This window comes from Pteropus medius, unplaced genomic scaffold, assembly GCF_902729225.1.
Source record: "Pteropus medius unplaced genomic scaffold, Ma_sr-lr_union100, whole genome shotgun sequence".
Taxonomy (NCBI): Eukaryota; Metazoa; Chordata; class Mammalia; order Chiroptera; family Pteropodidae; genus Pteropus; species Pteropus medius.
The window spans coordinates 16,604,612-16,631,482 of NW_024345601.1; the positions used below are offsets into that span (position 1 = coordinate 16,604,612).

The following is a 26,871-nucleotide window of genomic DNA, read 5'->3' on the forward strand; positions in this document are numbered from 1 at the left end:
GCTGCATAGCATATTACCACAGACTTGAGGTACAACACAGTACCCAGTTACAACTAGGTTGTAGGTATCATATCCGTAGATTAGAAGTTCTCTGTTAAGGGTTTTGCAAGGCTAAAATCAAAGGTGTTGGCCAGGCTGGGCCCTTACCTAAAGACAAGGGAAGAATTTGCTTCTGAGCTCCTTCCCCTTGTTGGCAAAGCTCAGCAGTTGTAGATCTGAGGTTCATACTTCCTGGTTGACTGTTGGCTAAGGGCCACCTTCTGCCCTACAAGGCTTCCTGCAGCCCCTCTCGCACAGGACATTGGTCTCCTAACATGGTAGGTATATAACCTTTAATGATCCCTCTTTACTACAGTGCTTTAGTTTTTTTAAGTCTACCCTCTCATTGAACCTTTTCAGGAATCTTGAGAATTTATACAAATAGTATGAACTTTTATACAGATATTAGTAAACTGAAATAACTTGACCAGAGTCACCTACTAATAAGCAAAGCCAGAAATTTAAATCCAACCTTCCCTGAACAAGCCCGATCCAGTCTAATCTCAGAAGCTAAGCAGGGTCGGGCCTGGTTAGTACTTGGATGGGAGAACACCTAGGAAGACCAGGTGCTATAGGCATAAAAAAAAATTTTAAAATAAGGGATTGTAAACTGAAAAGGTCCTTGCAATCTATGAGGTCAACCAAGGATTGCCTCACCTAAAAAATGAATAAATAAATTCAACCTTATGCATATGAATATAGCTTTTACTTGTCAATGAATCATCTCTTGTTTTAAAAATTTTAATAGAAAGTTTTGTACCCTTGATACTTAGTGTTTTAAGGGATTAAAACAGGAAGGGAGTAAGTCAAAAATTCTTTTCCCTTCTCCTTCCTTAGAACTCACTTAGTCATGTGCATATCATTAGTAGTCATGTATTGATTAAGTCTTTACTCTGTGTAATATAACTTCTTTTAATTCTACTTTTAGATATGAGTTACATTTAGAAATCCTCTTGAACAAATGAGAGACTAAATAGAATCAGAAAACAGTACCAATGTGCAAAAGTTCTTAGGTAGCACTTCCATGTGTATATGTGTGTGCATACGAGCCATTTTCTTCCCTGTAAGAAACAAAAAGTCATTTTTCTTTATTTCTTTCTACTTTCCTTTTGTTGTCGTTATTCCTAATTTGTAGTATGGGTATTCCAGGGTAAAAATCCGAAGAATACAGCGCTTCTTATCTCAAGAACTTTGGGCTTATAATGAGGGACAGAACATACTTTTACTGCAGATTGTCATTTCTTTTGGTTCTACAAGGAAGACTTTTTGGATGATAGAATAAAATGATGACCTTTTTTTCATATGTGAAGCATACTAATCTAGATGTTGACTTTTTATCTGTCTTATGTTTGGTAGCAAACTGACTCCCAGGCTTTAATGAGCATAAATGTTAGGTATCTGGCCCTTGTACTGTTTGTGATTGGGGTTAGAGAGGTATAGATTGGAAGGAGGTGGGAGGAAGTAAAGCATGTTTAAAACCTGTCTGGCTCTGTTGCACGGACACTTCAGCTGCTTTCCCAAACCAAAGTCTGGTATCACAAACTAGAGCTAGTTATCTCAGTGAGTTCCCCAGTCATGTGATTAATGATTTGGCAATCATGCTGAACATGCATATTGGAACTCTGCCCTCTTTTCTTCATTTCTGCTTCATTGCCTTACCGTAGACCAGGCAAACAGGATTCTGTGACTGATAAACTGATGGTATACTTCATACAGTGCTGAAAAGGCACAGTAGTTAGGTGGTTGTACTGTGGACTCAGTGTGCATTTGCACATTTTCCTTTGTAAGTTAGGAATTTTGCTGAGCAGAGCTACTTAAAATTCCTCAGGTTTTTTGTGGGGTTTCCCTCTCCCCAGACTTGCCTAAAGTATAATATAAAATACTGAAAAAGTATATTTTATTTTTCTACTACCCAAGAAGTTACTTTATAAATTCCATTAACCTAATTAACAGAAATTATGGCCATTTGCTCACTAAAAGAAAGTGCCAATCTACAAGATTTTAGAGAATCTTCTGCAAATGTGCTTCTGGGAGGAATCAATACTTTTTTACTTGAAACAGCTTTGATTTCCTCATTTTCTCTTCTTTGTGCAGTTAGTTTCTCTGTGGTTTAGGATTATGAATTAAGAAGAAAACTTTCTGTATCAGTATGAAATTTAATGCAAATCTTTCTTGTGTATTCAGCGGCCATTGCAGTCATTTGGACAGACAGGAAAAAGGTCTAAGGTATAGTAAATATTTTGTGCTGGCATGCCAAGGGCCTTCCTTCATGCTTGATGAATTGTTTTCATATAGCGCTGCATTCAGTTTAGTTTTGTCATATTTTGTTTGGGGCAGAAAGCTTATTTTGTTTTATTTGGGGTTTTTGTCTTGCCTAGTTGCTTTTGTGTATTGCTTTTATAATCTTTAATGGTTCTTTATCTATAGAGAAAATGGCTTTCTTACCATTCTTTGGGTCTTGAAATTGGAATTATTTCCATTCTTGCTATTGCTGTAATTTTCAAAACTGTAATTGTTTTTCCTCTTAACAAAGAGTTTTAGTGATAATTAATGATATATTTAACTTGCACATTTCACCTACATCTATATGTGGCAGAAACTATTGATAAAACTTAAGAACACTAGGGGGCTTTTGGATATACCTTAGATTTGTAAAATGTAGTGTTAATTTTAAATACTTTTCTTTAGTCAAGCTCAAAGTTAAAGCTAGTTCGGAGCCTTGCAGTGTGTGAAGAATCTCCACCACCCCCTACAACAGAGATATCACAGGAAAACCAGGTAAACAAACAAACAAACAAAAGAACAAAAAGTTATTTAAAGACATGGTGGAATAACCTGCTTCCTGGAGGATATTTTTTCATAAAGTTAACTAAAAGTCATGTGCATGTGTATGTGTTATGTATGTTTTTACTAAATGAAATTGCTTTGATAATACAAGATACACATGAAAAGTGGGAAAACCCTTGTTACTTCAAGGTTTTGTAAAACGATTTCTCTCTGGAAAACCTTAAGGATCATATAATTAACCAGGTATATGGCTTTAAGGGAGTTATTAGTTATTGAAAAGTTATAAAATATTAAAGTAGCTTCCACTTAATTTGATGAAATTTGCCCTTTTGATTTTGGCTTTTAGAAATGTGTCAAATACCTCTTGTGTGTGAAAAGGAGAGTATCCAAGACTTTTGCTTGATATATTATTTTACTTAACCCAAGTGCCCAGTGAAGCCAGTTTTTATATTAGCTTGACTCTAATAGTTGTCTGATACTTCTAATTCCTCTCTGCCTATGCTTGTAAAACAGAGAACTACTGAGGTTCACACAAACACTTTGATTTGCCTTTTATATTCTTTTTAATGCTATGACTACTTTTCTGTTAATCTCAGCTGTGAATTAATCTTTGCCTCATGTTACTTTTGAGCATTTTATACATAAATATCTTTGGACCCTCTGTGAATGTTTATTAATGATAACTTTGGCTGTTAGTGGATTGTTCTACTTAAGACTTTGAGCAACCTAAAATCCCCCTATATCCCAACAATTAGTTTCCAAAGAGTTAAGGGACTTTGTAGTCATTTAAGAAGCCATGACTAAAAAAAAAAGAAAAATGAAAAAAAAAGGCCATGACCAGTGTATGTCTTTTTCTAAATAAATGGCAATTATACATTTGTTGATTCAAACAAATACTGTTATGCTTTGCCTTGATTAAGAAGATGATTCCCTAAAAGCCTACTATCTTAGATATTGAAGATATTCATCACATATTTTGAATATGTTCTGTTTTTTAAAAGCACTATATCTCTTTGTTTCCAAAGTGCAAGAAAAAGATTTTTTTAAATAGATTGCTTATTGTTAATTAAAAATACTTTAAAAATCATAGTTTTCTTTGAAATGTGTTGAAGTGTCAGAAACAAACAAAAATGTGATTTTCATTTGAAATTTAAGTACATAAGTAGAAGATAGCTATGTGTATTCCATAAAAGATATTTTTAGCAATAAAATGACATACTTTCTAGCTAAAAGCATAAATACAGTCAAAATATTTTACTAAGAACTATTACCTGAGAACGTTTTCAGATGTTGACCTATCTGTGGCTTTTACGTGGTTGTTGATAAGGCTGAAGAGTTATGATACACTCTCAAAAAAATCAATAAAAAATTGTTTTTGAAATAGCAATTTAAAAAAGTTCTTTTGTACAAGTCAGTGTAAAGAATATGCCTGTTCAGGGTGGAGTGGTGGGCAACATAATGGTTTTTGAAAATTCATTTCTTCATTCTATTGTCCAAAATGTTACACCATCTTAGCCTCATGGAATAATGAGTTGAAAGAGATTGAGGAAATGAGAAGGATCAGGTATTCATAAGACTATTAATCCAGAAAAGTGCATTCTTTTTGAGAAAAACTGTAATGCAGTCTTTGGTTTTGTTCAGTACATTTTACCAATCTGAAAAATATTGGGGAAAAATCTTAACAGTGCTACATAAATTTAGCTAATGAAAATTTGTATGAGAAAAAAATTACTATCAGGAGTATATGTTGTAAATAATGTATATATTATTGATCACAGGTTATAGTTTCTGCATTTATAGTTCAAAAATCTGATTTACAGCATATGAATAGTAAATAAGATAGCAATGCCAGAATTCAGTTATTCCACTTAATACATTCTTTCTCAATTTCTCCTGGATACAATAATTTTTTTCTTTTAGGATAATAACCTGTTATTACCCTCGCTGAACAAAAGGTACTCCTTTTAGTAGAAAGTTTTTTCCCACGCCTTGAGTTAACTAAATTTCACCTAAATGGGATTTGAAAATAAATTATCTCTCATGAAATGTGCTAATATGTAATCCTTGATGGTAGAGACACTTTCCAACTAATAATGCTTGCTTCAGAATGTAATTTTTGAGGAATTAGTCTGGAATAAAACTTACTATTCAAAGGTTAAGAGGCAATTAAAAAAGAGATGTTACTTGTGTCTGATGAGAGCTTACAAGAGGGAAGTGATCTCAATAACATGTCAATGACAGAGTGAAGAGTAAAGGAATTACATACTACTTCCTACGGAGATGTTGCTATCATTTCAGTTATTTAGTCAGAAAAGTTTGTGTATAAGGACTTTAGCATTTAAAATATGTCTTGTTTATTTCTACTGAAAACAAGGCTTTAGTACACTAAACATTCTAGATTTTTAAATACAGTTTATCTTGATAAAATAGTTTAATATCTATAATTAAAATGTATGGCTTTACGAGGAGAATTTCGAAATGAAATCTGATAGTCATTGGAAGTGCCTTTTAGTGACCGTCTAAATGTGAAATCTTTTCTTCCAACCTGGATTTCATGGATTATCCTTGAGTAACAATAATAGAAGCTGTAAGTCAGGATAACTTCCAACATTCTACTTTTAAAACATAGTTCTAGGATTTATTTTTAAATATCTACTTTACAATTATAAAAAGAATAAGGAAATGAGTCATAATACAGTGTGGATGGATTTTGAAAGTATTATGCTAAGTGAAATAAGTCAGAAAAGGACAAGAACCCTATGATTTACTCATGGGATATAAAACAAAAAGCAACAGATAAAACAAACAAAAACTCATAGATACGGACAGCTGAATGGTGGTTACCATCAGGGAAGGAAGATGAAGCAAGGACCAGGAAGGTAAAAGAGGTCAAATACAAGGTGACTGAAAGAGACTAGACTTAGGGTGGAATGCAGATGTTGTATTGTAAACTTGTACACCTGAAATTTATATTTTATTAACCAATGTTACCCTGATTATTTCCTTTAAAAAAGAGTCATAATGAGAAAAATGGTAAGTTGATGAATGTATGAAGTTTAGTAATTTCATTTCAATTTTCATTTTATTGAAAATTGCTGTGCATAGTTTTTTTTCCTATATTTTGAACACAAATTTGAACCGAGATAGAAGAGGAAGCAGAATTGAAAAGAGAGGAAAATAGCAGTCAGCAACCCTGTAGGAAAAAAATACGTATATTTGACCTGAAATTCTTCTGCCACCACTATTTCAAAAATAAGAATTATCGGGGATGTTTAATAGAAATCCTGGTGTTTACAAGTTTAAGAATCCTGAAATTTATATCACCTTTGATAATTAACTTTATACCTAGTACTACCACCAAGCATTTCCCAGAGAAGCAAAGTAATTGATGTTTTCCATCACCGAATAACAATGTAATTTAGTCTATAAATAGGCCACACTTATCTTTAGTATAAATGATGTGGAAGTTATAATACTTTTCTTTATAACTTTGCCTGACTAAACACCACAATCCAGAGCTATGTGATTTTTACTTTTTTAGGCTATATGAATTAATTTCCAGTAATTCTTTTGGGTTCTGAAATTGCGTGTAATGATATTGTTTTAAAACTGAAATGTTGAATTAGTTCTCCTTTTGTCTTATCTTGTTTGAAATCTTTCTAAAACAACTTTGTGGTAATTGAAGGAGGAACAGTGATATATAAATCTCAAACAGGAAATAATAAAAGTCATGTGGATTTTGTTTTGGAATATTTGTACTTACATTTTTATATGTTGAGAGAAGTAATATGGGATTATAAGGAATAGTCAAAAAAGTACTTTTTATTAAGTGCTGACTCATGCATTTCTGTTGTCATGATTGATGATAATTATGCTTTTGCTTCACCGTCGCATCTCCATTACAAAAACAGATTAAGAAGACCTTGGTTCTGATCTTCCAGAGGTTTTACAAGTAGATACATTTAAACTATTATGTAAAGCATTTGTTTTTGTTAAAATAATTAAAGGACATATTTCAATTGATATATTCAACTCAAAACATTAATTTTAACATTTTCTATCTAGACTTTGATAAAAATGGTAAAAATGACTTTAAGTTGTATTCTACTTTGAAGAATCTAATTGGATAAAATAAAAATCTTATTTCCTTTTTTCCTCCATACACGTTTGTATTACTCAGAAAATACAAATGTGTGGTAGTAATTGAATTGCTTTATTTTCATTTAATAACTGATTTTACCTCCCAACAGGAGAAAATTCAGATCCAGTTAACACAATCATTTGAAAAAGAGGAGAAGCCCTCAAAAGATGAAGCAGAAAAAGAAAAAGCCAATGATAAGTTGCCCAGAAAAATGTTATCAAGAGGTTTGCAATTTATTTCTGTTTTTTAAACAAAATTTGAATTTAAACAAAATTCACTGTTGATAATTTCATCTTTTACCCCTCAAATAATGATATATAGTATATCTGTATTAAAAAAGGTACAGAACCAACTAACGAGATAATAAAGTATTTGCTCATCTGAGCAAAGTACTGAGTACATAGTTCTGAACATCAGAAGATACTTTAGCCAGAAAACTGCAACTCATGTCAGAGTCTACTGAGGAAGATAACTGTCTTGATCTCTTGCCGTCTGTGTCTATATTGAAATAATGAAATCACTGTAATTTGAATATTAAGTCCTCTAAAATGTATTTAATTCCTTACGATGCAAAGTGCCTAAATATTCAGTATCTGGTAGCAATATTCTTGGAAATCCAGAATGTTTATCTTTCGTTATAAATTTTAAGGACTTCACCATCATCTAGCATTACAAGTCTATAAAAATGCTTTTTTAATTTATAAACTAAATTATGCTGACCAGTATTATAAACAGCATAAGGATATTACAGTTAAGAGGAAGAAATAAACATGAATATTTGAAAAACTATTTTGAAAGCAAGCCTTTGTTGATAGACTTGACCAAATCTAATTAGATAAACATTGTTTCAGAACTAAAATTCCTGTCTACCACCAGTTTTTTTCTCTACTTATATTCACAACTGAACTAAGCTGTCTTAATTTGCTACAAATGTAGTTAATTGTCTAAACCATTCTAATTTTTCACTTAAGGAGGCATTTTTGAACGTGAGGATTGTGGTGAGTATATAAAAGGATCTTTAAAGAATTCAGAGTAAAACACGCACGTTTGAGAGAGAAAGTTTTTTTAAGAATATGCATGTATATGTAGTTACATAAACCCATGTCTGCTCATTATATAGAAATAGAAAAATTGTGGTTACCTGAGTTCATCATAAATTTTCTTTTCCTACTTTGTTAATTTTTTCTATGTGGGGCATCTTATTTTTATTTAAGATATGCATCATGTATAAAAGGGAAAAGGATTTATTTTCAAACAACTTTATACGGGATTTTTTTGTTGTTTTATTTTAGATTCCAGTCAAGAATATACTGATTCAACTGGCATAGATCTACATGAATTTTTAGTAAATACATTAAAAAACAATCCCAGGTAAAAAAAAAAAAATTAAATTTATAAGGTTTACATTGTTTCTAGAGTACCATAATTTGCTACCTATATTTTCATTACTGATTTAGCATATTAGAATAAGATTGTAATATTTGAAGTACACCAGAAACAGTTTCTTAGGGCTAAGATGTTGTTGGTCTTCTGTATGCACATGTGTAAATATCTTTTTGCATTATGTTTGTCACCATGATCTAAAAATAATTTATACTGTCTGTTGGAATTTTGGGAAATACAGAATCACCAAGATACTTTGACTTAATTGTGAAATATAGAGGTATCACTAATCACAAAAAAAAGAAAAATATACCTCATGATAATTCACTCAACCAAATAAGAGCATAGTATATTAATTTACAATGAGTTTTTGAATTTGGTTAAATGCAGAGTTTTTGTTCTTTCTCTCTCAGTTTATAAACCTTCAACCCAAAGATTTTCAGGTGCCTATTTGAATCACTACTTTAATCATGAAAGCCTATGTTTTACCACGGCACTGAATAAATAGATTTTAACCTTTTGGCGGGTCATTGACCCCTTTGAGACATTTTCACCACAAAAAAAGGCTTATCCACAAAATATCTGACCAATACTTTCATGAGGTAGAAGACTCCAATATTAAGAATCCATCCTCTAGATTTTAGCTTCTCATACATTTTTACATACATTTAAATAAAAATAAAACATTTTTATTGGGTATATGCACATGGAGGAAAACAAGAACAATTCTCTTTAGTCTCACTGAGACTTATGTCCAAAGATAAACCTTCATTTTCATTCAGGATTTATTGTTTTCAATACCATCTTGATTTTCTAGTTTACATTTACTATAAACCTCAAAAGGAGAACCATCAAAATGAAAAGTGGTCTCCTTGTAATAAAGATTGAAGAACTATAGATAGGTATGGTGGGGAAGAAGATGATCAATTCTGCATGATTTTTTTTAAGTTCAAGTTTATTCTTCATTGGTCCCAAAAGGAAAATGAATTAATTAGTCCATTGAACAGGCATTTATTGAGCATCTGTCATGTGCTAAGTGTTGTGCTAAACATTTATATAGATATAAAGATAGATAAGATATAATCTCTGACCCTAAAATATTCACCATCTCTGCTAGGAAAAATCACATGATATATAATTTAAATAGAATAGATGTTGTAAAAGAAGTTTTTTCAAGATGTAGGGCCCCCAACCTCTGTTCCTATGGGAAGACTTCACTGAAGAGATAATGCTGGCACTGAGTCTTGAAATTAGAGTGCTTTAAATGGTAATTGCCTATCCAGAGAAACATGAGAAAGGCATTCCAGACAAATAAGAACATTGCCAGGGCATAGCATTGTAAGAGCGGGGAGTGGTATATCCAAGGAAAGAAGAGATTAACAGGGTGGCATCTGCAAGTAATTCTAGAAAGCGATGAGGAAAGTATGGATGAGATATGAAGACAGATCGTATGCAGTTGTTCTCAACCTAAGGTAGTACCACCACACTGGGGGATGGTAAGTCTCAGCGATTATGGGGTACTACTGGGAAGCCAGGGGTGCTGAAAAGATCTGTAAGACAATAATGAACAATGAAAATAGTCTTGAAATACCAGTATTGCACCATTTGAGAAATTCTGAGTATGGCATCCTGAGTTGAGAGGTAATTAGAGGATATTGAATAGGGTAATGCCATAATCAGATTTGTATTTTAGAAAGGTTACTTCAGCAGTAAGGGGCTAAGTCATAAACAGCGAGTGTGGATAGACCATAGAGGAGAAGAGAGAGGAAAGTACACATTAGAAAAATATTCAGGAAGTACCGTGGCAGGACTCAGTGATCATCTGGATATAGAAGAGTAATGAGATAGTAGACTAGAACAGAGTAGCTACTAGGTTTCTGGATGGGCTGACAGCTAGTCCCATTAACTGACAAAGCTCGAATGGAATAGGGTATGTTCTGTTGTAAATATAGTTTGAGATGCCTGATGGAAAGCTAGAAGATGGTGTCTGTTAGCAGTTAAGAGGTTCTGGTTTTGTAAGCGAGCCCAGCTGGAGTTGCAGGTTCAGGATTCACCAGTCGAGGTGAAGCTTGCTATGAATGAATTTGAAATAAATTACAAGGAGAGATGAAATAAATGACAAGGACAAAATTCTGTGGAAAGACAGTATATAAAAGGTAAATGAGAATAAAGAGACTGAGTCCTAAAGATATCAATGCAAACATTTGTCTTAGAAGTCAGCCAAAGGAAAATAGTTTCATAGAAGATAAATAACAGGGTGGTGAAAATAGAAGTACCAAAACCAGTTCATTAGATTGAGAAACCAGGAAGTCGTTGGCTATTTTAACAAGCTGTTTCATTTGGAGTAAGGTGTTGGAAACCAGAACTGAGTAGGTTGAGAAATAAGGGGGAAGGTAGGAAATACATAGCCAGTTTGAGTCAAATAAGATAGGATCCTAAACAGGCAGAATTTTTCTTTCTTCTGATCCTGTGAGAGAGGCATCAATAAGGACAAAGATTAGAAATTATTTTTATGCATTCCAAAATATTTTTCTGTTGTCTAGTTCTCTCTTTCCCTCTACGAGTGCAAAAGTAAGTTATCTGCATATGAATTTTTAAAGTTACAATTTAATGGTTTTTAGTATATTCATAGATACGTGCAACCGTCGCTACAGCCAATTGTAGAAATTTTCATCACCCCAAAAAGAAACCTCGTACCCTGTTGCTATCACCTCCCTATGCCCTGAGTGCTAATCTAGTTTGTACAGATTTCCTTGTTTTCGACATTTCATATGACTATCATATATATGTGGTCTTTTGTGATTAGGGTCATGCACTTAGCATAATATATTTAAGGTTCATCCATGTTGTAGCATGTATCAGTACTTTATTCCTTATGTGTATGACTTTTTATTTGAATAAATATATAGGTATATAATTCACAACATGGCTAATGTATGAGTTATTACTAATGTCAGTGTGGATTAGGAAGTTGTAGCTATCGTTAAACTTTGTGGGAAACAAGATTTGCTTAATTTATGGCTCAGTGTTCTCTCTGTGAAATACGCAATTAATTGCCAGATAAACATGGTGCAAAATTAGTAATAACTGGTGGATTTCCACTAAAGCTTTCAAGATTGAATATTGCTTAGAGAATCCTTTTCAAAACTTTTCTTCATATCATTAAGTCTTTATCTTATTCTCAACCCAATAAATAAACTTAACTTTAGATGTTAGATAATAATCTATCTCTAGTTCCTGTTTGCAAGACATATTTTTAGAGGCTACACTAATTGATCATTACTGAATTAGAACCTAGGAATCAGAAGTTGACCTCAATAGAGATTACACTTACTGACATGGTTTTATGCCTATATTTGTGTTGATTTCATACCCGTTTTTTATAAATTACATGCATATTAAAGAAATATAGATAATAAAGGTAACTATTAGATGACTAATGAAAGGGAGCAACCCCATGGATTAATCCTGAGAATATATGTTTGAAAAGTAATTTGTTTTGTTCTGTGTTTGAAATGTTTTATAAAACTTTTATTGGAAGTAATGTTTTAAGTCATTTTTTATCTGTTGCAGATATTGACTAAGGTCATATGGAACATTGGGAAGAGGGTCTTCAGATGGAAACATTATTGTTTTCTTCTTTTTTGTTTGCCATGGGTATACATACCCTCTAAAGTTAGTTCTGGTGTATTGACTAGAACACTATTAACTAAAACAATGTTGCCCCTTCATTTTAACTTTAGATAATAGGTTATTGATCAGTTTGATTGAGATCTTTGTTTTTATTATTTCTTTAATAATAGACACCATACATTGATTCCTTTTTTTTTTTTTAAGTTTTTTTAATTACAGTTGACATAAAATATATCAGTCTCAGGTGTACAACCTAGTGATTAGACATTAGTGATTAGTGGTTAGTGGTTTATATTGGTTCCTTTTAAAACTCATTCAATAACAATTACAGTAAGTGTGCCTACTTTTAGGTTCATGTGCTAAACCTTATGCTTTGAGAGTAATTTAAGAGAGTAATCTGTTCAAGTCCTATATATATTCTATAAGGGATTATTCCTTTTTAGCTTATGACCATTACCAAAATATCTAACCTTAGTTCCAGATTTGAAAATTTGGGAACTGAGCTATACTGGTTCAAAGGCAAGAACTATAAATCTTGAGAACTTAAGAAAGTTATCAGCCTTATTTTTCTAATAAGCTCTACTTTTTAGTGACTAGAAGTTTAGTAAACTGAGCAGGGGAACTTAGTTTAAATAGTAAGTGGTCTATATAATAACAGAAAATCCCCTGCAATCCATAGATCTGGATCTGCATGTGGAAGAGGAGAGAGAAAGCCTAAACTTGTATCAATAACTAGTAAAAGTATTAGATTTTGTTTTCTTTCCTGGAGACAACAGAAATTTCTTTTCAATGACAGTACATTCACTGAAGAACATTTCACATATCTTACTCCAGCTGTTTAGCTCAGACACAGAAAACTTATTTAAATGCACTGTTTCATGAATGCCGAATAAGTTGCCTTTCTAGATTCCTTTCTTTTTTTTCCTACAATAAGTGTATAAAAAATATATCATGAAAGTTACTGAAAATTATATCTCAAGACAAATCAATCCCTAAAAGTTAGATGAAAAGAGAGTCTTGTAGTTAAGTAAGTCCTTTTGGGGGGAAACACCTATAAAGTAGAAATTCCTTACCCTCTCCCCAAATATTAAGGAAAAAATATTAAAAGACCTTCTGGATGAAATAATTTCATTAATTTGTTTCATACAGATACATTTGTTGAACTCTTCTAAATAGTCCAGATTACTATATAATAATAATTGTGATAAATGCTATATAAGAAAAGTATGAAAGAAACAAGGTTTAAGAACCTATATAAGAAGTTGTTCTAGGCAAAGGAAATAGCATGTTTGGGGAAGCTGAGAAAGGAAGGAGCTTTGCAAGTGCAGAGGTAAGCCAAGATGATAAAGAGTTTTGTGAGTAAGGAGCAGGAGATAAGGCTAAAGAAGTAGATAAAGACCAGATTATGCCTGCCTTGTAGGCCACATTACAGATGTTCAATTCTAACCTCAGAGCAGTGTGAAACCTGCCATAAATATTTAACCAAGGCAATGGTGTGTGTTCACATATGTGTTTTTAAAATCATTATGGTGCTCTAGGTAGAATAGATGTGGAGGGAACAAGAGAAGATACAGAGAGATTAACTACTATTATGTCATAGTAGTTAAGTAAGAGATCCCGATTGCTTGGATCCAATGGAAACAGAAGAAAGATAGAAGGTAAAGAAAATCTGCAGTAGTAATTAAGTGATTAGGATGATTAGAAAAAAGATTATAGCAGGCCAAAAATACCTCTGGTACAACATTCTAGATGAAAGGTGGTACCACTTACTAAGATGGAGAATACTAAATGAGAACCAGATTTGGAAGCAAAATTGAATGTTGCTAGTATTTGTGTTAAAATGTATTCCTGTTTTCAACTTTAGATTTGAAATCACCAGGTTGGCATGTTTTTCTCTTGATTTTTCAACTAATATTTTTAAATGTATAGTCAAATGTATAGTCAAATATTACTCAGTTTTATGAGAGTTTTGTAATGTAGAAAAAGAATCAAACTCAGGGTGATGTACATACATACTTTCAGGCAACTTAAGTAGGGAGCATCACCTCCTCTGTTAGAATTTAAAAGTGATCTTCTATCTGATGTTTATTTGGGAGGGAAACATTAACCTCTTGGTCTAGTTTTCTTGACCTGTAAAGTATCAGAAACAGAATGAATGATCTGTAAAACAAACAAACCTTTAAGGTTTAAGATTCTGAGCTGTTTGCTTTTCCCCACCTGCACATGAAATTTTCAGTAAGCATAGGCATATTCTTTTGAGCCAAGTTCTTGGTGTGTGAGCAAGGAGGTCCTTTCGGGAGGGGTACTATTAATTTGTTGCATTCTAAGTGCACTAAATAGGACCCTCATGATCTAAAGGAGCACATACGGGTATTCCTTAAAGTCTTTATTTTACATGTTGGAGGCCTTTGGTTCGTTTTAATTTTTATGGGGAAAATTCCTAGAGTTTTAAAAATGTAGCAATTTACAGAATGATTTGAAAAGTCTCTTTGAGTTAGAGTTGGTAATGTAGTTCATACTTTTCTACTATAGTTCCACCTGTATGCTAGCAATGAATTCTCATATAGGAGCATTCCTGTTGTTACTGGCATTGCATGTTCTTTAGAGTGCTGTTTCTATGGAGCTCAACGCGACAACAAAGTTATGAGCCTAACCAAAGATGTCTATTTTCCTGCTACCTCTCAGCTTTAGAGTAAGAAAGCAAAGACTGATATGCTCTTTTTATCTATATGTTTACAGAACAGACTCCAATATAGAGATACTTAGTAGATCAAAATACATCTCCTGTATGAATGGCCACATGTTGATAATTGTTGAAGTTGGGTAATGGCTATATTGAGGTTCCTGACACTATTCTCTGTACATTTGTGTATGTGTGAAATTTTCCATAATAAAAAACTAAACTAAAAAATATCATCTTTCATTCTTTTAAAACATTACTTTTTCAGAAAGTATATAAATATTCTAGCATCAAGCTTGTGATAGTCCTCAATGTTCAATTTTTAAGAAAATATATATAGCAATATAAATTCAACATTTACGATTTCAGTATTAAGTTTTACATATAAGGGTCTTCATATTTTGTTTCAGGGACAGAATGATGCTGTTGAAATTGGAACAAGAAATTTTAGATTTCATTGGTAATAATGAGTAAGTCCTGATATTTAACAAGAAAAGTAATTGTCACTACAGTTCTCCTTGGTTTACCTAATTAGTTTTTCTTCTACTTCTAGGTCTCCACGTAAAAAATTCCCCCCAATGACATCTTACCACAGGATGCTATTGCACAGAGTAGCCGCTTACTTTGGATTAGACCACAATGTTGATCAGAGTGGGAAGTCTGTCATAGTAAACAAAACTAGTAATACAAGAATGTAAGTATCAAGAAATGTAGGTATATGTTACATATGTGTATAACAATACTTTGTCTTTCTACAGTACCTTTCATCTGAGGTTTTCCACATGTTTTCACAGCCTAGTTAAGCTTCGTGATAACCATATATGATCGGATCAAAAAATATGTTTATCTCACTAGATTCAAAATGCATCAGTCTGATCTGAAATGAGGCAGGTAAATGAGGACTGGTTTAAAAGAAACAAAAGCAAAAACTCTCTGAGGTCATAATGTCAGTGATATTTGATAACCATTCTCATGGATTTTTTAAATTAATGTAATTTAAATAGCTATGGTCAATCTCAGGCAGATTTTAAGAAAACAAAAAAAATTTTTGGCACCCTCACATTGCATCTTTTATGAGTTTACCATACTTTTTCCACTTCTGTTTTTGCTCCTTCTTTCCCACAAATTTCAAGAAGGTGGGTCTGTTGGTTAATACAGTATTAACCATAATGTTGTATCCACTTTCTGGGTCATATATAATTTGCTGAGGACAATTTTTTAAGGACTTAAGAGGAGCCATTTGCTTTAAAAAATGATAGCTAAGTGTTGGTGAAATAATCAGTGCTGGCATTTGGGAGCAAAAAGCCCAATGCAGAAGCACCTAAAATTGTAACATGTACACAGCACCTCTTCTGCCTATTTATAAAGCTAATCCTAAAGCACCCAGTTGAGTTCAACTAAAATGTATACTTTGTTGGTTGGTCATCTGCCTGTCAGAAGAATTTTCTATATCAATTTCTATGTAGCAGCAATGAATCTGTGGTAATGAGCAGCAGTCAACTTCACATGCCATAAATAATGCTTTTTAGTTCATTATTTTCTGCCTTTCTTGAAGCTAGATTCCTCTCAGTGTGTTATCTATGAACTATGCAGTTTGCATGGTCATATTTAATTCACTTACGTCCCTTCTATTGTAATGGCCTTTTATCCTTATAGCTACCATTTAGTTTGCTGGAATTAAGTTGGTTTTCTTCCATTTCAAATAGTATGTTGTCAACTAAATATATTGTTGGAACCAAGTATTTTTAAATGATTATTCCTAAACTAAAATTAAATTTAGATATCTTTGAAAAGGATCTTGTCTTTCTTTAGGGGTTAAATTTTACCTGTAAATATGAATCAGATTTAATTTTCCTCTGCCTATCCCTTAGTTTTTTTAAAATTCTTCATCAATTATTTATATCATGGCTAAAGTAGAATAGTAGCTATAACATATGAGCTGGACTGAGGGTGAATAGAACTCTAATTCATTTAACCAGTACCTTTCAGCATTACTCAGAGCTGCTGGATACCCACGCACATGCACATTAGCAGGCATTTTGACTAACATTTCGACTGGTGACTCTCTAAGGTTTTCAATACAGTGTAACCTCAGTTATTTGAATGCTTTGAATGATGTCAGAAAGCTTTAGGGTTCTCTTTATCAGGGTAGTCAAAATTTTAGCCAAACACAGGTGTTTATGGCATACTTAAAGAGGAATGGACCAGTAGCATAATTATAACTAGACATTTCAGATCATTGAAGTTACACTGTATTCTTATTTTATATCTTCTGGAATATGCAGAAGGTTATAAATCAGAAAACCTTAGAGATCTGCTCCACATTGAATAAAAACAAACTTACCTTTTCCTCATAGGCAGATTACCCGCTCCAGCCTTGAACCAGTGGTGTTATGGATGTCAACAACCCAGTGTCCACTGGGGTGTCTCAATGGAGCGGGAAGTTGGCGATTGCAGGGCAGTAAATTGAGGCATCTATAAGAGAAAGAGGTAAGACAGTCTTAAGGTTAGCTGAAATGCCTGCCAATGCTATTTGATGTGGGAATCCAGCTGCTCTTAGAAAAGTTGCCAGGCCCTTGGTTAAACCTTAAAGTTCAGTTTGGAATAACAGTCTCTCACCCAAGTAAAAACTCGAATAAGAAAGTGTGACTTTGAATAGCTACAAAAATAGTCGATATAAGTAATCAGAGCAAAAATGTGACAAAAATAACATACTGCCATCATCAGAACTAAATAGATATCTTTCAGACTCCTAAAAAAAGCAATCTTTTTCTCATCAGTTTGGTCATGAAACTGTTTTTACTCTTTATTTTTATGTGGAGATCTCTCTGTTTCACTTATCTAAGTATGTTTTAAAAGAGATTTCTTCAGCTTAGATAACTCATTTATAAATCTTCTTGTGCATCATTTGACAGGAAGTAGATACAGTACTTCATTAAAAAAATTACTAAGTTAAAACAAATATTTGGAAGTGTTACTTGAGTACTGTATATATTGAAATGTCTCGTCGGTATGCAGAAAGTGTCATTATTGAGGTTTATTTGGTGTAGAAATTTACTTATGATATTCATAATATATTACGTGACTATATAATATATTTTTAAACTATGTGTAAGATACTACTTGGGGATTCAGTTAGACTTTATAACCTCCAGATATATTTTTGTATATTTCATAAAAGTAATTCCAATTTCATGAGAGGATATTGTCACAAGAGTATTGAGTGAATTAATTTGTTGAAGCTGAGAATATATTTGAGAAAGTAAAATTTTACAGAATTATAATTTTTCAAAAGCCACAAACATATGCCTGTCTTCTGGATCTCAGTAGAGCTCACAACATTTCCATAGAGGAAAGACCAATCATCCATAAAATATATTAAGATTTTATAATCATTACTTTAGGTTACAATGTTAAACTCTTAAAAAAAAACTTCTCTTTTGTAACTGTTTTCAGTTAGCATAAAACAAAGATGTACCCTGCTGTAATTAAGAATTCTTAGAAACTTGGTTGCATTTTGAAGTAGTCTCTTAAGTTGTAGCTCATTCAACCACAAAACATTTGAATACTCTCAATTATATTACACCAAACCAGGTATTATAGGAGTGTAACATGTGATGCTGTGCTGTACTTTTTTATTTGCCCCAGAATTTTTTCATAGATGTAGAGGAGGCAAAGCAGAGGACATATAGGCTTTAAGTCTTACATACAAGGGCTCCAACTTATGTCTCAGTCGTGTACTCACCCTTTGACCTTAGACAGTTGCTTAAACCATTTGAACCTGTTTTCTCAGTAATTTTTATAATAACAAACTTCCGCTGTTTACTGTTTTAAGTGCTGTTTATTAATTCATCTTCGGAACAACACTATGACATAGATATACTATAATTTCCATTTACAAATGAAGAAACTAAGGAATATAAAAGTTAAGTAACTTGTACAAGTCATAAAGCAACTAAATTGGTAAAACTGAATATTTGAACCCAAGATGTCAGATTCTAGAGCCCACACTGTATTTCATATGGCCTTTTACACATAACAAGGAATAGTTAATATTTGTTATAAGATTATTGTGAGGAGTAAATGAGATAACATAAATATCTATTAATGGCACTAGTGAATAGTAACTTATTATTTTTCATAAAGTGTTATATTTAACTTTTTTATAAATATTGTATATTATCGTTTTTGTTCCCTTGGTTTTTTTTTTTAGACCTGATCAGAAATTTAATGAACATATTAAGGATGATAAAGGTGAAGACTTTCAGAAACGATATATCCTCAAGAGAGATAACTCTAGCTTTGACAAAGATGATAACCAGGTAACATAGCACAATTGGAAATTTTTAAACGTGCAGGACTTAAACCAGCAGGTCATTTTCCCAAGAATTAATTGTTCTCTTTTATTTAGATGAGAATACGTTTGAAAGATGACAGAAGAAGCAAATCTATAGAAGAAAGAGAAGAAGAGTACCAGAGAGCTAGAGACCGTATATTTTCCCAAGATGTATGTATTATTAATTTTAGCTCTTCATGTTAGAATATACACTAATTGCATTAGAGGGACTTACTCCTCCTTAATCTATTGATCACATTTTTTAAACCACGTTTGTTACATATAAAGTCACCTTTTAGAAATTTGAGATGTCTTGCTCATGTAATAATTTAATAGTATATAAAATACTATATTGCCACAGTTATATAAACTTTTTGAAAGTTAGAGACTACAGCAGTATATTGGAATGAGTATATAGTTTTTATAATATTTTTTTCTTCCAGATTTCTCACAGACTTGAGATATTTAGAACATTGGTCACTATCTACAAAGTCATGTATACTCTAAATCCAACTTGTTAGTGGGCTTCTCTTGATAAATAACTTGTTCCTTTTTTTAAAATAAAGCTAATTTTTTTAGATTAACCTTTGTTTTCCACTTATAAGTGATTATATGAAAGAGAACTTTTAAGTGGCTAATTATTTTATGCATATATTTGAGAATAGAATCAGTTTGTTTTTATCAATATTTGTTAAGCACCTGTTTTGTATAGTACTAGGTTATTATTCAAGGATATCTGAATATATGTTTGTGTTAATACTGTCAGAGATACAAATTTCCTGTGTTAAAAAAAAAAAAACGTTAAAATCTAGACTATCAGTTAAGAATCTAAAATATTCATTCATACATGTCTTTTGAGCACCTATAATAGGTGTTATGCTGGGCATTGGAGAACTTATCCATGGACAGTTATAATAATTTATCCCCCAAACAGTGATTATATGGTAGATTTTGTCATTGTTTTTATTTTATAGATAACGAATCTAAGCTCCAGTAGGCTAAGTAAAATAGCCCAAGACCATACACAGCTAGAAAATGACAGAGTAGGGATTTCAACCCAAGTTTTCTGAGCTCAGAGCCTAAACTAGATTTATTTCTCTCTCTAGTTTATAAGGTAGATGAGGTCTCTATCCTTGATGAGTAGCCAGATGATGATATCACTTGTGAGTTGTGTAGAGACCTGAAGGTAAAATAGAGACACAGCAGAGAAGCACCACAGATCTCATTCCAGAATTTTGGAATGAGACAATAGCTTCTCTTAGCGTCCAAGAGAAGACCTAAAGGAGTGAAGTGTTCCAAGTAGAGAGTCAGTATTTACAGAAGCCCAGAGATAAAGGGGAACTCGACATATGAGTAATTGAAAGATTCATAGTAGCTAGATTATAGCCTAAATGACACAAGAAATAAGGAAAGTTTGACTCCAAAAGCCAATTAAGGTAGGTTTGCTTTTAGCTAAAGCAGATCTCAGCAAACTTTTTCTGAAAAGGGCCAAATGATAATTATTTTAGACTTCGAGCAATACAGTCTTTTTTGCAACACCTCAGAGCTGCCTTTTTCATGTGAAAGCAGCCACAGATAATAAATAAATGAATGAGCATGACTGTGTTCCAATAAAACTTTACTTGCAAAAACAGATGGCTGGCCATAGTTTGGTGACCTTGGTGGCTGGAAAACTAGTTAGAAGACTGTTGTCATAAAAAAGGCAAAATTGATGATTGCCTGAGCATTAGAGGAGTTGGCATAAGCTGTGTTGAGGCGTAGCTGCTAGTTCACTGCTACATTCACAGCCAAAGCACAGATGATCAAAATATTTATCGAATGAATGAGACAGAATCTATAGACTGGTATATATCTTGAATGTATAGTAATAAAAGTGGGTCCACTTGTTTGCAAGAGAATATTTTAATTTTAAATTAATTTGTACCACAAAAATGAATGGCTTCAAGACATATATCTGTTAAAAGTAAGCATAGTATCTCCAAGCCACAAAAAAAAAAAACCTCCATTATCATTTATTTGTGTACTTTTGTCACCACGTCGATTTATTTTTTGGAGGGATACTTTTTAAATAATATTACACATGATTTTTGTTGTCATCATTGGTTAACAGATACCATTATGTGTTTCACAAAAGCTTAACATTTTATATCTTTCTTTCAGTCCCTGTGTTCCCAAGAGAATTATATTATTGACAAAAGGTGAGGGGATTTTTAACATTTCTTTTAGTAACTGTCTAACTGATCCTAATAAAAATTAAAATGTTATTAAAATGCCAACAGAATCCAAGATGAGGATGCTAGTAGTACCCAGCAGAGGCGCCAGATATTTAGGTATTGGAAGCATGTTTCCATGCAGTATTGAAAACTTAAAGCATTTTTCTTTATTCTTTTCATTTTTATCTCTATTAGCTTTTCAAAGATTTATTTCTAAATTACAGAGTTAATAAAGATGCTTCAGGGAGATCAACAAATAGCCATCAAAGCAGCACTGAGAATGAGCTGAAGTATTCTGAACCACGACCCTGGAGCAGCACAGATTCCGACAGCTCTCTCCGAAACTTCAAGCCTGCTGTAACCAAAGCCAGCAGCTTCAGTGGAATTTCAGTCTTGACAAGAGGTGATAGTTCTGGAAGCAGCAAAAGCATAGGCAGGCTTTCAAAAACAGGTATAAATATCTATCTAGAACTGTACAGTCAAAACATTAGTTTCCCTAACGTCTTAGCTCTTTATTTATCATATGGCTTTTGTAATTACCCTAAAATATAAAATTCCTACCAGCAGAGCATGGAGCACCTCCAAAGTACTTAAGCGGTAGTATGTTTATTGACATTACGATTCATTCTCTGTGCAAGAGAGATTTACGAACATCAATTAAAATAAGAATTCTTTAGTTTGACATTAACTTAATCAGGCTGTTGGTTCAATGAAGTGTCATCTCTTGTTTGAGTGCCCAGAGGTGGTTGGAAATTCTTCACTGCTTATTTATGGTTGGAAGGCATGGCTTCTCACCTAGGATTATTTAACAGTGATTGCATTTTCAGCTTATACTTTCAATTATAATTATATTTTTCATGATAAAGTTCTTCATTTGCCATTCAAAATGCATAAAATTGCTGAGAATATTTGAGTAATTTAAAAACTAAAGAAAAATAGTATGTCGTAATTGTTATGAATGAGTGGAAATTGCAATAACATCCTCATTCTCTTAGCTTCTTTGCATTTACAGTATGTAACATTTAGGCTTATAACATTTTCCCCTTTTCATTTTCACCAACTGGCTTCAATATTAAAGAAGCTCACATTTCTTTTAGGGTCTTTGTAGATCCTTATTTTTATCCCAAAGAAGCAGGAAAGTCAGCAGAAATGGCTCCCTCTGTTTAGCCTGTTTGGATTAACCTAGACATTTGGTGTTGTACAGATAGCAATTGAAGGGAGAGATGTATATTTGAAGGTGACAGAGTATTTTTTAATCCTTGATTATACTCAATGCTTTAAATATTAAGGCTTATGAATTGTACTTGTCACTTTTTTAACTTTGTGGATATTAAAAATGTCCTAATGTATATGATAGAATATTACTAAAGACAGGTACATTTTATGAATACAATATGTATATGTACCAAATATGCATTTATTTTTTAAATTGTCAATTAGTCATTAGAACAGAAAAAAGCTACTGATGTATCATGAGAAAGTCATTTAGACACACTGCCAAATTAGAACATTTAAGAACATATACTCTTCGTTATCTGTATTATCTTCAGAGATAAAAATAAATATTATCTAACTCAGTAGGAAAAATGACATTATAATTCTTGTCAGTAGTCATTTTGGCACAACTTAGAAGTTATTCTTCAGAGGAAATCTGTTAAGCATATCCTATTTGTTTATTTCTTTAAAGATTAATTCTCCCAGAGTCAGTGCTGTTTTTTTAAATATAATTAACTGTTTACATTATCAAAATTTTTCTTTCATTTTCTCATTATTCACCTTTAGCCATTATACTGAAAGTTCATGACATTTTCAGACTATATTAATAGAAAATGAAATCAATTGTAGGCATAAGAGCAGTTAAAATTATCAAATTAATTTATTAAGGGCAATGAGAAATTTGAAGCTGTTGCTCATATAAGTACTTGGATATTTTTCATGCTATCTTTGTCCCTTGATATGATAAAAAATTGAAAGGTGACTACATTATAGGAAGATGCTATGATTATGAGCTGAAAATGAAATTCTGCAGTGAAACTTGACAGTTGTTTCTCTTGATAGAGAATTTATCATTTTTGTCATTTCCTATACTACTCTTAATCTTTCTGTGTTCTTATAGATAAGGGGTTTCTGATTTAAGAGGTTTGGGGCATTTGGCTGTGCTAAAGTCTTTTTCCTGGGGAAAAATTATAATCTGTATATTCCTAGGTGTTAATCTCAAAGGTAAAATTTATATAACTTTGTCCTTTTGGGAATGTGGATAATGTACTTTTTGTGACTGTCTGTGGCTGGTGTTATTATAAATGTGCTTAAGTTGCATGCTTTAGCTATGACTTCTCTGACAACTTATGTGATCAGTTTGCTGTATTAAACCTGTTCATTATGGGGAGGGAAAGCAAAATTGTACAATAGATCAAAAATAGCTGATGCTTTTATGTGGTAACTGCATGGTATGCAATGTGAATTTTATTGTTATGTGTTTAAAACCTGCGTTTTTATATGAGGTTTAAAAAATCCATATTTTTCATTACTCCTCCCCTAGGTTCTGAGTCTTCTGGTAGTGTAGGGTCATCTACGGGCTCTCTTTCTCACATCCAGCAGCCTCTTCCAGGTACAGCTCTCAGCCAGTCTTCTCATGGCGCACCTGTCGTCTATCCAACTGTCAGCACTCATAGTTCTCTTTCCTTTGATGGTGGCCTAAATGGGCAAGCCGCATCTCCTAGTACTAGCTTCTTTTTGCTTCCCTTGGAAGCGGCAGGCATACCACCTGGCAGTATTCTGATCAACCCACAAACAGGTTGGTATCCCAAAAAAGGTGTTTATTTTAGTTGAGATATCAGGAGTTGTTTGAAAATTCAAGAATATGTATTCAATGTTTTATCTGTATACGTGTTATCAGCTCTTTATTTTTCATGCATAACTAATATTTTCTCTAGAACTTTAATAAAACACTCATGCTAGCAAGTGTTAAAAGACATCAGAAAGTATTTTTCTCTTTGCGACTTCATCTTTTATGCCAAATAATGGCCTAACTACTTAAAAACAATTTTTTTTTCCCAGAAATTAGACAACCACCTTTGAAAGAACTTTATTTGATAAAAACTTTATTCTGGGGAGCATAGTATTTATTTCATAAAGAAGGAAAAATCTAACAGCTCTGGAAAGAACCTATAAGTAATTGTCCTTCTGAATATGGAAATTATTTTCTACAGAGGAAAAGCTAAAGGACATCTTATTAATAAAAGAAAATAGATAGTCATTTTGAATTAATATTGACACATATTCTTTGCAATTAGATAATTTGCATATATTGAGCAGTTACTATGTGTTATATACTGTATTAGGTGCTTTAAATACATTATAATTTTCGTAACAACACTGTTAGGTAGGCTAAATCCCCATTTATAGTTAAGGAAGCAGTCCTAAAGAGATGAAATCATAATACATTATGTACATTTGGCAAAAATGACATATAGAGAAAATATGATCCTTTAAACATCACAAGAAGTGTTGGTCTCCATTCAAAATAACATAACCCAATCATTTGGTAAGGTAACGTAAACAACTTTAAATCATCTGATAACCTTCCTTAAAAATTCACTGACCTCGTTGATATAGTCAAATCAGCCTCATAATAGTTGGGCAAGATGGATACAGGTGCAAGTGTTACAGTCTCTGAATGTTCGTTTTGTTTGTTGTAGAGAAAACCATGGCTTGGAACTCACTGCCTTCAGATTTTATTTGCATTTCTTTTTTTGAGATAAAGTATTCAAACATTTGTCTCTATTATAAGAATTTAATTAGCATAAATAACTGACATCAGAAATTCAGTTTTTACTTAATAACAGCTATCTTCATATCCTTTGGGTTTATTATATTACTAAACTTACTGATTTCCTAGGTAGGATATAAGATTTAATATTTCACTATTTCCTATTATTTTTCATTCAAAACACATTAATATGTTTTTGATAACATGAAAGATTTAATTGAGTAGAGAATGATAGAATGAGAAACTAATCAACCTGAAATTGAATTGTATTCTTAATTTTAAATAAGTTTAAAAGTGACCTCTTTGCTTTTTGAATCTGTTTATATGTGCATTGAAAAAAAAATCTAGAAGAAGGTATCCGAATTGTTAACTATAAGATTATGGGGATTTATTTTCTTTTGATCTCTATTTGTTGGTTATTTTACCACAATAAAACTATTATTTTTATTATAATAAAAAGTTGTCTAGAATAAAATTTATTCTACTCAGTACTTAAAATATCCCCCCAATAATTAGTAAGCAATAAAAATAAGCCTCAAAATAAATATTAAAGTTTTCTCTCTTACCTGTGAATAAACCTCACTGGAATTAAAAAGATTACTTTAGAAAATGATTTAGCATTTGAAAATCATTTACAGCTTTTAATAAGTTAGAAGCTATAAAATAAGGACACTGCCATCAAGCCCACAATTTGAAATTTGAAGCTGTTAACCATTTTAATTTTCATTCAGTTTTAATTTTATTAGTTAAATATATGCAGTGCGGCCTATAAATTAGCTATTTTTCACCACCTAATAGAGGCTAATTAATAATTTTCCAGTATCCCCAAGTCAAGCATTTTTTTTCTTAAAACGGAAATGTATTATAGTACTAAAGCACCATAATCCTGTAACTGAACTCTTGAGCAAGATGTATTTCAGAATTCAGAAGTTTTCAGAAAATACTATGTATTATAAAATAACTTTAGTAGATTTAGCACCCTCATAGTAAAACATTGCAGCAGAATTTCTGAATGTTCTTCAAGTGGGAAAAATAAAAACAATTAATACCCTCATATAAGGTCAGACTATGCTTCCCAAGCTAAGAAAATCTTTTAGCTTTCAGAAACTTGAAGCTTCAAAATTGTGAATGAGGATTTAGACATGTATTGTAAATTATTAGAATGAGCTACATTCAAATTCTATTGTAAATGATTTTTTTTCTCCTTTTTTAATTTTTCAGGTCAGCCCTTCATAAACCCAGATGGGAGTCCAGTTGTGTATAACCCCCCTATGACTCAACAATCAGTTAGAACCCAAGTGCCTGGACCTCCACAGCCACCTCTGCCACCCCCACCACCTCAGCAAGCAGCTAATCACATTTTCTCACAGGTGCACATACCCACGATTATGTAATACTAATAAGTTCACCTGCCTTTGTATATTTGGGACTAAATTCACTAATTGTAATTGAGATAGCCCACTTAAGTATCTTTTAGAGTTTTAATATTCTCCACCAGTGATGTTCCACACACTGCTGGTAGGAAGAGAGGTTAACTTCAAGGGCTTTTCAGCTAATAAATGCAGAATATTTTCGAAAAGGAGGGAATTTTGTATCTCATGAGCCTGTGTGGTATTTTATCCTATTTCAAAACAGCAAGAAATGCACAAGATTCCAGAATAAAAACAAAACTAAGGTTGTTGGTTATCCCAGTGAGCAAAGTGAGTTTTTTTTAAGATTCAACAGATTAAGCAGTTTGAAGAAACTGAGTTGAGTTGCTCAAGTTCTACAGGGTACTCTCCATCCCACCTACCCTGTGAGAGATAGGAGGCAAAAACATCCCGAGTTAAAATTCCCAAAAGCACTTTTAACAATATCTTGAATTTGTTTAAACACTTAGAGTTTACACAT

The 26,871-nt window shown here is 32.5% G+C and overlaps 1 protein-coding gene across 19 annotated transcripts in view; it reads left to right on the top strand.

Moving 5' to 3' along the window:
* The window catches only part of R3HDM1 (R3H domain containing 1), a 168,569-nt gene that overhangs the window by 68,471 nt on the left and 73,227 nt on the right, over nucleotides 1-26,871 (top strand). For 4 of the 19 annotated variants that reach the window (XM_039874541.1, XM_039874540.1, XM_039874545.1 and 1 more), the window contains exons 4-16: nucleotides 2,224-2,265; nucleotides 2,728-2,817; nucleotides 7,077-7,191; nucleotides 8,260-8,338; nucleotides 15,074-15,133; nucleotides 15,217-15,357; nucleotides 18,877-18,985; nucleotides 19,075-19,170; nucleotides 21,160-21,197; nucleotides 21,279-21,329; nucleotides 21,437-21,663; nucleotides 23,752-24,006; nucleotides 26,203-26,351. In XM_039874541.1, the coding sequence (XP_039730475.1) occupies nucleotides 2,224-2,265; nucleotides 2,728-2,817; nucleotides 7,077-7,191; nucleotides 8,260-8,338; nucleotides 15,074-15,133; nucleotides 15,217-15,357; nucleotides 18,877-18,985; nucleotides 19,075-19,170; nucleotides 21,160-21,197; nucleotides 21,279-21,329; nucleotides 21,437-21,663; nucleotides 23,752-24,006; nucleotides 26,203-26,351 (1,452 nt within the window). The remainder of the gene's footprint in view (nucleotides 1-2,223; nucleotides 2,266-2,727; nucleotides 2,818-7,076; nucleotides 7,192-8,259; nucleotides 8,339-15,073; nucleotides 15,134-15,216; nucleotides 15,358-18,876; nucleotides 18,986-19,074; nucleotides 19,171-21,159; nucleotides 21,198-21,278; nucleotides 21,330-21,436; nucleotides 21,664-23,751; nucleotides 24,007-26,202; nucleotides 26,352-26,871) is intronic. The other 15 variants (XM_039874552.1, XM_039874555.1, XM_039874554.1 and 12 more) reach the window with 10 other exon arrangements.